This window comes from Brienomyrus brachyistius, chromosome 5 (genome assembly GCF_023856365.1).
Source record: "Brienomyrus brachyistius isolate T26 chromosome 5, BBRACH_0.4, whole genome shotgun sequence".
Taxonomy (NCBI): domain Eukaryota; kingdom Metazoa; phylum Chordata; class Actinopteri; order Osteoglossiformes; family Mormyridae; genus Brienomyrus; species Brienomyrus brachyistius.
In genome coordinates this window covers 9,826,562-9,838,750 of record NC_064537.1, presented here as the reverse complement: position 1 = coordinate 9,838,750, position 12,189 = coordinate 9,826,562, and the positions used below count along the sequence as shown (strand labels likewise).

General features: G+C 50.7%; 1 protein-coding gene across 1 annotated transcript in view; it reads left to right on the top strand.

Moving 5' to 3' along the window:
* LOC125742104 (nuclear factor 1 X-type-like) overlaps positions 1-11,954 on the top strand; it is a 61,426-nt gene extending 49,472 nt beyond the window's left edge. Inside the window, 5 exon segments of the mRNA XM_049013774.1 lie at positions 2,518-2,646; positions 6,151-6,326; positions 7,768-7,918; positions 9,676-9,767; positions 11,787-11,954. Of these exon segments, the coding sequence (XP_048869731.1) occupies positions 2,518-2,646; positions 6,151-6,326; positions 7,768-7,918; positions 9,676-9,767; positions 11,787-11,801 (563 nt within the window). The 3' untranslated portion in view covers positions 11,802-11,954.
* The last annotated feature ends 235 nt before the right edge of the window (positions 11,955-12,189 follow it).

Below are 12,189 nucleotides of genomic sequence, written 5' to 3'. Positions count from 1 at the left end.
CGCAGGTGCTGTTTGGGGAAAAAAAAAATCCCTCTAACACGTTCCCATACCCACTCCTACTTGCTGAAGACTGAACAGAACATTAACACCCGCCCACGCGTTGCTATATTGACGCAGACTCACACATGCCCGACTATGGCTTTGCGGGCTGTCGGACGGCAGGCGGACGCGATTCGACGCCCTGTACCACGCTGTTGAAGGAAAGAACATGGCCACCAGGACACAGAGCTAAAATAAAAAAAACACCAGCCTTCTCCAAGCGACAAAAGCCCTGAAGGGGGTTATTTTCAACTCCACACAGCTTCCAGTTCCAGCCTTGGTCCCTGAGTAAGAGCATCTCCCATGCCAGGCTCCAACGCAAGCCGGCCCTTTGTGTTGCTGTACTCCTCTCTTTCTCGGTCCTTTATCTCGCTCTTTTCTCGAAAGCGTCTCATAACCTCATATGGCGTGAGTGGAGCCAGGTGCTACAGGCCTTGTTTAAGCAAACCCATCCTGACACCCCCATTCCTAGCCCCTCACACCTTCTCATCTCTTCCCAAGTTATCCTCGCTTTTCCTTTTCTCTCCTGCCCTTATCCTGGCAGGAGAGGGTCCTCTACCCAAACGGCAGACCCCTCGTAACTCCTCCTCCAGGCCAGAATGGACCAGGCCAGAGCGCTTCTGGTGTAAAACTCCACACTTTTTCATGTTTTTAAAAACTTGTTTTTTTTTGTCCCAGACAAATGCTTGTATCCATAAATTACAGCCCGAGAGAAACAGAGAACTGAGAGAGATGTCGGCACATATTTAGCGGATAACATGAAACACGTTTCGTTTGATAAAGCCATCTGTTAGCATAATACCGCCTTTAATTAGCTCACGGTTTCTGAGTCTTGCAGCTCCTTCCTTTGCTTTTGTTTAATTTCATCATGCACGGGGCTGCTGCCTTCCGCTCCCAGGGGCCGAGCTTTGTCGGCCCCGTGCTCTTGCGGTGTTTACAATCTGTGCCGGACAGTGAGCCCCCCCCAGGTGCCCCTGGCGACCGGAAGCCGCTTTGGAAGTCAGGGCTGGACTCCTCCGCACAGCACTCAGGCTAACAATGCAAGGCCTGCAACAACTAACGGAAAAAAATAATCATTTGAAATCCCAGAAGAACAGAAAAGTTCTTAATGTTTTTTATGCATCATCTGACAAGCAGTGGGAGTTCCGGGCCTGTCATCAAACACTTGATTTTCCCTTTGGGGTCACCCACCCCGGGCTGCCCTGCTCACTGGGGGGTCTAAATACTGAGAAATGATTCCTCTTACAAAGATTTTGAACCAAAGTCCATCCATCATTCAGGGTTTTGGGAGAAAACCGTGACAGAGAGCATAGACACAAAATGCAGAATGACAAGGCAGTTTGGAGTTAGGAGGAGAAGATCACGTCCCCGTTTCCCTATTCCAGCGTGGGGATAGATCACGTCCTCGTTTCCCTACTCCGGTATGGGGGTAGATCACGGCCCTGTTTCCTTGCTCCATCAAAGGGGTAGATCACAGCCCTATTTCCCTACTCCGTTGAGGGGGCAAATTGTGTCCCCATTTTCCTGCTCCATCAATGGGGTAGATTGCATCCCCGTTTCTCTGCTCTGTTGAGGGGGCAGATTATGTCCCCATTTTCCTGTTCTATCGAAGGGGCAGATTACATCCCCATTTCCCTACTCCATTGAGAGGGCAGATTATGTCCCCATTTTCCTGTTCCATCGAAGGGGCAGATTGCATCCCCATTTCCCTACTCCATTGAGAGGGTAGATTGTGTCCCCATTTCCCTACTCCAGCAAGGGAGTAAATCGCATCCCCATTCCCCTGCTCCGTCGAGGGGATAGATCATTCCCCCGTTTCCTTACTCCATCCAGGGGGTAGATTTAGTCCTCATTTCCCTGCTTCGTTGAGGGGGGCAGATGGTGTCCCTGTTGCCCTACTCCTTCAAGAAGGGAGGATCTTGTCCTCATTTCCCTGTTCCATCAAGGGGGCAGATCACGACCCCATTTCCCTGCTCCATCGAAGGGGCAGATCATATCCCCATTTGTCTGTCTCATTGAGGGGGCAGATTGCGTCCCTGTTTCCCTGCTTTATTAAGGGGGTATATCACGTCCCCATTTCCCTACTGCATTGATGTCATAGTCATGTGTGTGTGTCCCACCACATGTCAGAGCCCCTTAAACCCAAACCCATATAATCCAGCATCTCACTCATTGTTTTGCTCCCGCTGTTCTGTTGGGGGGGGGGGGGGGGGTTACTCTAAGTCTGTGGAGGTTCTGAATTAGAAACAAAGATGCCAGCGTGCTGGTTGAGGTTCTTTTGCCAGGACTGCAGTTGAGAAGCTTATCATGACCATGACATGAAAAGCAAACAGAGTAGCAACCTACAGGAAAGCTACCCTTTAAAGTAACCAGAGCAAACTAAAGTCCATTGAAAAGACTCATTCACACAACCGATGGAAACCTTGTGAATTAAACCCACGTCTTTGTTCTGCCATTTGTTGATCCCATTTTTGCCAGGACTCTCCTCGCCTGGTTCTCTTAAGAAGCCGGGAAAGTTCGATTTCAGCGCCCTGTCGCCCCAGACGAGGTCGCCCCGCATGGCGTTCACCCACCACCCGCTGCCAGTGCTGGCGGGAGTGAGACCAGGTGAGACCCGAGGTACCCCCCAGGCCCAGACATGGGGAGGGGGGAAGGGAGAGCAGTGGGAGGGGATGAGAGGGGACAGAAAATCATGGGCAATTTGGGTGTGTTTGAAATTAGATGGATCCCCTCCCCCTCACCTCCCCCCACCTCTTTCAGACAAATCAGATAAATAAAAATCAATCTCACCTGTGATTTACTCCTACCTGTTTCCTCTCAGCCAATCAGCACAGTTTGAGTGTTTCCGTGATTGGACAGCTGAGTGACGAGCTCCTCCTCCTCAGCCCCATTCGCTTCATCCATCTCGCCCTCCCCCCCACTCTTGTTGGTGTTGTGTGACTGGGGTAGGAGGCCAGAACCAATCCTATGGGTCCAGTGTCGTGTGGTACCTCCTTGTGTCCCATTCAGCTGTATGCTGCCATGGGGGTAACCCCCAGCTGACCGTTGTCTGTTCCAGTGGAAATGTTCTGTTTGGCAGTGAGCCGCTGGCATGTAAGTCTCACCGAATCGAGTCTCACCAGCTAGGCCCATTAAAGCTCATAAAACACCAGTCAGACAGTGGGATGTAGCTAGGCCTATGCCTGGATGACGTACCACCCTACTGGGTCATAGGAACCATAGGCAGTGGTGAAAGAGCTCCAATTTTATGCAGGGTGTCGTTTCTGCTGAGTCAGCGCAGAGTGCTGGACCTTCTGTGGATGTCTGCCTTGTTCTCTTGCGGAACCTTCCCATCATGCACCCCTCTCTCTGTCCAGATTCTGCTGTCTCTCCCTTTCTCTCTGTGCTTCCCCCTCCCTGTCACTTCATAACCACTTGTGAATCGCCATGTGGTGTTGGTGTTGTGACCTTCCAAGATCCAATCATCCACTCATCAGAACTAACCAACAGAACTAAACCTCTGATCGTGGCTGTTTTCACCATTTTTTATTTTTTGTTAAATGAAGGTTGGGGTCAAAAATGGTATTCATGGCATCTATCCATAGTTTCATACTCTGGCTTTTGGTGGATCCTAAGTGCTTTTAGTCCTCTGATGGTCATGCCTACACATAACATGGGCCAAACCTTCTGGGAAGCTCTGGTGGCGGGTGCTCAAAATTCTTACTGCTCTTGATAAATCTGGATGAGGGATCTTCCAACTGTTTTGCCCAATGAACCCCGCAATGCATTCACAGTGAGACTCTCCTCTGATTCATGGGTATTTTGAATCATTAGATTTGATCAAGTGTCAAAGTATCTTCTGTAGTTCTTCCAGCAGAGATGTACAATCCAGCATGTATGGTCCTCTTGTTGATCATCTCTCCCACAAACTGCATTTTGTAGATACCGATTATCTAAAGTAACAGATTAATTCTGCAGAATTCTGAAGAAAATGAGAAGAAGCAGTGTTTTCTGCTGTACCAGGGAGCGTGTTTGACCTTACAGTGGAAGAGCATACTGCATGTACAATGATACGGAGAATGGTGTATATTACGACCATTATATACAAGTATGGATATTATACCTAAAGAAAGTGATTCAATTTTGAAAACCCAACATTGTTGGCGTGGATTTATGTTAAACATTTGTTTGTGTGTTTCTTTAGAGGGTTGTGTTTGAATTGTTTGCTTTGTCTGTGTGTTTCCTAGGGTGTGCATTTGCATTGTTTGTTTTGTCTTACTGTTTGTTTGGAAGGCCGTGCTTGTGCATTGTTTTGTCTGGGTGTCTGCTTGGAGCAAAAGCCTCTTGCGGGTCTTCCAGCTTGTAGCATCTACATCAGTGAGGACGTCAAGGATGTGATGCAGAGTTTGTGTCAAGTTACTGTTCCTGACATCACAGAACATGCCATATGTTTCTCTCATCCATAGGACATACCTTACACTGGCTCTGAATTGGTTGGGTGCCAGCATGGCAGGGTTTGTTGACGTGGGTTTCAGAATCTAATCACATCAAAGTATAAAAAGCGGGTGTGTGCCTGTGTGTGTGACAGAGATAGAGAGATTGTGTGTGTGTGTGTGTGTCCCTGTCTCTGTGTATAAGGATGAGAGGGGTAGGTGGTGTGTGCGTTTGAGAGAGGGTTGGCAAGGCTGTATGTAGGGGGCAAATCGGTGCCCAGCACCCTGTGATGTTTGGCTCCAGCCCAGCTCCTAATGAGATTAAGGAGGAATAAAGGAAGGACCGGGTAGTGGGAAAGAGGGATGTGGATGATCTGAACTGAGAGAGAAAAAGAGGAGGATGGGGATAATCTGAGCCAAGGGTGAGAAAGAGGGTGATGGGGATGATCTAGGCTGGGAGGGGGGAAGAGGATGATTCAAGCTGAGGGTGAGAAAGAGGGGAATGAGATGCTCTTGGTCAGTAGTAGGAAAGAGGGGGATGAGGATGTTGTAGGTCAGGAGAAAGAAACAGGGGGTGTGGATGCTCTGAGCCAGGAGGGAGAAAGAGGGGGATGAGGATGCCCTGGAGGGGTAAGAAAGAGGGGGGTTAGGATGCTGAGAGACTGACTGTGAACCAAGGGCTGTCACACGCGCGGCCCAAGGATGGGTAGGTGCACAGCATAGTGGGGAGGGGGGGGTGTGTGTGCATGCAGACACACACAATCTCTCACTCCTTATCCTACATGACACCCACACAAACACACATTCTTTCCCTGTCTGCCCAGCAGGTAGGCAGTCTCTCTATCACCCTCAGTGATACTCTGATCCAGCCCTGGGCCTCACTGCTGTCACTCGTGGTAAAAACGGGCCAATGTGAAGCAGAAGGCGTTTGGAGGCCGAGCTGCGGTTACACCACTGTTCAGTTTTGGCCCAGGCCTTTAGAATGGGATGCATCCCTGTCAGCAACAAAATCGATAAAGAATGCATATGCGCCCATATCATGCACACACACACAGATCCCATTTCCTTACCGAATGTTCCCATTAAGCAGCCTTCCGGACCGGACGTCCGCAGGACCCCGGTCTGCAAGAATAAGCCTTCAACAGCACATCTCGCAGATTTCACACAACTGCATTTTAGTGGGTCACGTTTTTATCCCAGCCGGTTCGTATCATCGTGCCACTCGCAATATCACATAAAGAACATGAAATAATATTACGTAAGTGATATTCCATGTGTTTCAGCTTTTCTGTAAGTGCCTGACATCACGGGGAATTTGCCGAATTGCGGTACAAAGCCCCTCTGGTCTTTTTAGCATACGTCTCATTTATGTGTCCCCTTGAGTATACATGTGTTTCTGCTGGAGGCTGATTTATGCATGTAGGTAAGAGCAGATGTTTGGCCACGCCCTTCAGTGGCTCTCCGAATTCCCACACTATGCGAGTTGTGTGCTCGGCATGCCCTTGAGAAGTACTAGGTCATCCGTTCTCATTCCGCTGAGGATCCCAGTCCCCTTCTACTTAGGGGGCCCAAACAGTCCTCTGTACCTGCAGTGCCCCACTAACGCTTTAGAGGGCGCCGCTGTCAGCTGGCAGCAACAGGTTGGAGAAGCGCCTTGCCACTGACCCTCCCTGTCCCCCTTTCCCTCCTTTCCTTCCAGGGAGCCCCCGTGCCTCGGCGTCTGCCCTGCACTTCCCCTCCCCCTCCATCATCCAGCAGTCCAGCCCCTACTTCACCCACCCCACCATCCGCTACCACCACCACCCAGGACAGGACCCCCTCAAGGAGTTTGTGCAGTTTGTCTGCTCGGACGGTTCGGGGCAGCCCAGCGCACAGGTGAGGGGACCCGTGGGTGGGTGGGTTGGAGGAACTTGCTCAGGGCACGTGCACAGTGAAGAGCACACGAGCCTATTGATGTTAGCATTTCAGGGGGACGGTAGACGGGGACCCTGGCAGACACATGTACCAGGAGGACCCTCAAAACAGCGACAGGAGGGGGGTTAGCCGGTACAGGGGGGTGGAAATCGGAAACCATCAGCTCCATCACGTCTGCTATTTCTCTCTAGTGTTTCAGTAGTTTAAGATCACGTCCCAGTGCACTGGATTGACCTGCGACCTGGAATTACAGTTAGCATCCTGTGTACACTATCCTGACTAAACACCAGTCTGACCAATGTACCCTCCACCACCCATGCTTGGCCTGCACTTCTTTACATGCACAATTCCCCTCTTCTGATGACGTTGGAAAGGTCTTCTAAATATGTTTAAATAAAATTCTGAGCATAGCTAGATGGCACATGCATAGAAAGACATCCGCCCTCTATCTGATCCTCTCCTCCTGAATGCAAATCTCCAGACATCGAGTGATTTCCAGCAGAGCGAATGAACCGCACACTTTTCTCTGCTGTTACACACTATGGGTTACGACAAGAGCCATTTCCGAGTCATATCTGAGTTCCCGTGGATAGCAGCAGATCTAAGGAAAGGAAAATCTCAGGAAAATATGTTTTTAGCCATAAAATTATGCTGGGGGGAGGGGTAGCAGATTCTTCAAGACATGACACGTCATCTGAGCCTCAGAATAGTTCTCTTGCTGGTTGAAGGCAAGGGGGTGGTGACTTTTAGGAATCTCTCATTGTGGTTGGAGGAGAGAGGAACACGTGGACTGGCCCGTGAGTTCTGATTGGGCTGCTCTCAAGGGAACGTCTGGCTTTTCCCTTTGCTCTTGTGTGTACGTTGTGTGTGTGTGTGTGTGTGTTTTTTTTGTTTTCCCCTCGGCGTGTTCGATTGCCACCTGAGCCGTTTACTCGGTCATCCACCCCCATGTCCCATGTCAGTCGTTAACTTGCATTGTCAGTTATCCTTTGGGCTGTCCTCAATGTCAGTTAACTTCACCCGGGCTTTTGTTTTTGGTTTTGGTTTTATTTTGTTTGAAATCCCGGTCGTGTTGCCATATCGAAGACGATCCCTCATCCATTCACTCTTCTCACTGAACTGATCAACAATTTCTTTTTCATTTGCCCCTCCCACCCCCCCCCACCCCCCCACCCCACTTCCACCAGCCTTCCCCCGACAATCAGTACCCAAGATGGAACCACATCACTCCTTTCGGTTTGGGGTTTTGTTCTTTTCTCCCACTCCTCAAATTCTCCCCTAATGGCTTATTTTCAGCCCCACCCCCCCCACCCCACCTCGAAGCCGCCCGCCTTGCCTGCCTGCTCCTTTAGCCGTGTGCAAGCGCTCACTGTCGCCCTGACCCTGTTTGTGTTGTCTGCAGCCAAACGGGAGCGGCCAGAGCAAAATGCCGGGCTCCTTCTTGCTGCCGCCACCTCCCCCCCGTGGCCCCGCCCAGTGCCCCTCCCCAATGCCCGACTCTAACCCAGCAGCACACCCCCTGACGGCGGGACTCAGCACGCCCGCACCTCCGTGTAAGTGACGCCACAAAAAAAAAGAAAATAAAATCACAAAGGCAAGCCAAGAGAAGCAGCCTAGGGAACAAAATCGTTCTGCGTACGCCCCGCCCAGCCAATAATAAGCACCACCCCAGCTGTAATTGACACATACGACGTCTCACTAGCGCCTTCCCGGTGTTGTGGCAGGACTCATCCGCAGGCTCCGCCCAGACCCATTCCGCTGTCGCTCCTTTGGGCTCTCTCGCTGATGAAGCACGAGGACGCCGGTCTCATGTGCGTGACCCTCCCTGAGCCTCGACCTGGATTACAGTTGAAAATATGTCTATTATGGGAGACCCAGCAGAGAAATTCGTCTCCAAATTGGGATTGATTCCGAGCTGAAGGCGAACCAAATCCATCCCACCTAATTTTTATAATTTTTTTTTTTTGTATTGTTTATTTATGCTTATTTATTTTTATTCAAAGGGAACAAATTTAGGGCAGTTGGCGTGGACTCCAAACTCCCGTCCCACTTACCCACAATCCCCTGCCACTTCCACATGAAAATCTGTTAAAAAAAATAAACGCAGTTACGTTTCGTCCAGAAAGGCCGATGGCGCTGGATCGGCAGTGAGCGTGGTCGGGCGTGGGGGGCCTGGCGGTCCCCCCGGGGTGTGCTGGCCTGCGTGTTTGCTGAGTCGGGGCAGTGGGGGAGGGCGGCCCATGGGCCCCGCCCAGCCCAGGGGCACTGGATGGAGCACACGAGTCGCTCCTTTCTCCGTTTTTGTGTCGCTACTCTCTAAACTGTATTTTCTTTGTTCCCCCCCCCAGTTTCAAGGTTGCATTCTTTGTCGTTATCTGTTGCTTGTTGCTTTACTTTTACCCCCTCCCCCCACCCCTGACTCCCCCCTTACCTGTTCTTTTGTTTTGTTTTTATAAATTTTTTAACTGGGTATGAAGTTAATGGAACATATTTCATTTGCATTTTCAAAAAGGTCACTGTCCAACCCCCCTCCCACACACACCACACACACACCTTAAAGAACACTCCCCACACATTTCTTACCCCGCCCCCACCACCCACTATACACACTTACTGATTCACAGACACTGGGGGAATCTGCACTGGAGTCCACTGTACACAACTGCCCTAAATTTGATAGAATCGCTAAGGGCATTATCATCAGGGACCTGAGCCCAACCCTTTCCCACTCCCACAATCCCTTTTTCTTCCCGACCTGCACCCTCCCCCCCCCCCCAACCTGGGTCCCATCCTCACCACCCCTACAACTTAAAAGGTGAGGTGTTAGCTGCTCAGCTCAGTGTGGATATCCCCACTGGCTCCATGGACACAAGGAGAAATGGGGGTCCTTCACCGGAGGGGGCGGAGCCTATTCTCCCACGGGCCCTTCACCGGAGAGGGCGGAGCCTATTCTCCCACGGGGTTCTTCACCGGAGGGGGCGGAGCCTATTCTCCACGGGGGTTCTTCACCAGAGGGGGCGGAGCCTAATTCTCCCACGGGGTTCTTCACCGGAGGGGGCGGAGCCTATTGTCCCACCGGGTCCGTCCACCACATGCCTCTGGAGACGACGGCAGCCATAATGGAGGCGCTTCTGTTAAAGGCGCACGGTCTGTGACCACCCCCCCCCCCCCCCCCAAGCCCAGCAGCAGAGTCTCAGCCTAGGATGTGGCGGGTTTTACGTGAGCAGTGGCTGGGTGTGTATGGCGTGCCCATGGTGGGCACGGCAGTGGGCACGCAGCATGACGGCTCTCTGTGCCTCTCTCCCCGCAGCATACACAGCGCCAGGGCCCACAGCTCCCAACAGGTTTGTCAGCATCGGATCACGGGACAACAACTTTCTGAACATCCCCCAGCAGACCCAGGTGGGCCCCTTCCTGCGACCCCCCCACCACCACCACCACGTACTCACGCCCTTCCCCCCATCACCACTCAGGTCCCGCCCACCGCCTGTGACATCAGCCAGGCAGCTGTGTTCTCCTTCAGGACGTGTACCTTCATCTTCCCTCATCCTCCTCTCTCCGGAAATTCTCCATTTTCCCCATGACCCCTTCCCTTGTTCCATTTCTGGCTTTGTCTCCACACCCTGCCCTCGTCCTTTTCCCCACTTCACGTTCTCTTTCTGTCCCTCCTTCTGTCCTGCTCCCACTCCGCCCCCCTCCCCCAGAGAGTGCGTGCGTGTGTTTGTTGGTGGCTGTCACGGGCGGAGCTCATTAGTAATGCCTGCGCCGCCTTGCGCCTACCCCGTTACCCTCTGCACTTTATTCATTAAGACCCAACGGCACTCGTGTCCGCCACAGCTCAGCTCCCTGACACATGGAGTACATCTCTGGCCCCCCGTCCCACCCAGGATCCCCCCACTTCCTCCCCACTGCAGCCGGCCCTCAGATGAAGTCACATCCCAGGGCAGACTCCACACAGGATTGCACCCGTTTGCTTACACGTCTACCTTCTTCTAAATATTTTGGGACTTGCTATCACTCTCAACCGCAAGATTACCCCTACGTGTGTGCACACACACACACACACACACACACACACACACACACGCAGCACAACTCTGCACAGTGCAAATTCCCTAGAGCTTCACCTCCCGACGGCACCGCCACATCTAGCTCCACCCTTATCTGCCTCCCCGGCCAAATGGAACATCTCAGGAAAACGTCAGAGCGAGCTGTGGCTCCGGGAAAGGGCCGACCACTCAAAGTCAGGCGGTCACTTTGCGGTGAGGTGTGTTCACGCAGGCCGGGGTAGGAAGAGAGTGAAAAGGTGGAGTGAAGAGCCCCCTGTTGGCCAGACACGGGTACTGCAGCAAGCCAGGAACAAGGAAGGGAGCTGGGCGGCCAGCAGAGAAAAGTTTAAGCCATACGCTCCTCAGAGAAGTCACGTCCCTTCTGTCTGGTTGCCCGCAGCAACCAGACATGATGTCATAGCCAGTTGAACTTGAAGGGGAGGGAGGTGGCAAGAAAAGAGGATGGTCACTATTGCCAAGGATTACAGTCAGAGTGACGGAGAGAGAGGGGAAGTTGGCTGGGAGGGGGGGCTCTCAGAGTCCATGGACCACATGGGGCTGGGTGTGAGAAGCAAACTTTTTTTTTGTGACCTACAAGATTCAAACTAAACAAAAGCTTGCTTCCCCAAATTAGCAGGGTTTCCAAGAGCTGACTTCCAGAATGTTCCTTTGTGCCAAATCTGCTCCGCTCAGCTGCCTTTTCATGCGGGGAAATGGATAAGCTCAGCCCTTAAAGGAGTGTGACCCGGTAATTTGCCTCACAAGGCACCAGGGGTAGTGAGCAATACCGTTTCGTTTGGGGACACCAGAAGTCAAAATTCTTTGTCAAAACATGCAAAATTTTATTTTAGGGTCATCAAATTTTACATATTGTAGTAAAAAACTATAGCTTGTAAAATATTTGGGTTGAATTCTTTCACTTAGGCAGTAGAGGGTTCTCCTTGAGTTTTATGTATTGGCTTTGACTCGGGGGAGCCCTCTGCTGGCCAAAAATTGTATGGCCGAGTCAACTTTGATTTTATGATTTCAACTGTGATTGGAGAAATGATGCTTCAACACCTAAAGTGGGCGGTAATATCTTGTTCTGTTAATTATTGTGATTGACAGTACCAGTTAATCCCACCCCCTGTGTGTTTTAGTCTCACTGCGTTCTGTCATCTGTGCATTTAAACCCAATTTAAATCAAAGAATAGGAGTCAACCTTAAATATTTGATCCAGTATTAGTATTACTGCATTTTGCAAGCAGAGATTTTTCTAGACGGGCACTCATATTGCGTAGGTGGAAAATGTGATACTTTTACTATTTACACAAGTGGGATTCTGTTGCATCGAATACATCTTAATGGATTGTTTTTATTTTTTGTTTTACAGTCTTGGTTCCTCTGACAAGACCCATTTGAAAGAAAAAAAATCGCAAAATTCTGAAATGAAAATCTGGATTGAAGAAAATGGAACAAAAAAAAAAGAACAATTTACAGGAAATTTCCCTTACACCACCCAAAAACCGATGAAAATGGAAAACGTGATTTTTTTTAAAACGGGAAAACAATCACAAAAAAACGCAGAGGAAAAAAAATGTTCTTGGAGTTTGAAACACTCAAGTTCCAGCGGGGAAGAGGAGAATGAGGAGAGCAACAGGAGGAACAGCCCAAACTTTTCTTTTTTCTGTTCAAGCGATGATGCATCGATGGCAGAGATTCCTCGGAGCCCGGAAGCACAAACGAGATAACATATCGATTTCGGGGGCGGATGCTTTATCGGTAGAACGGCTTGA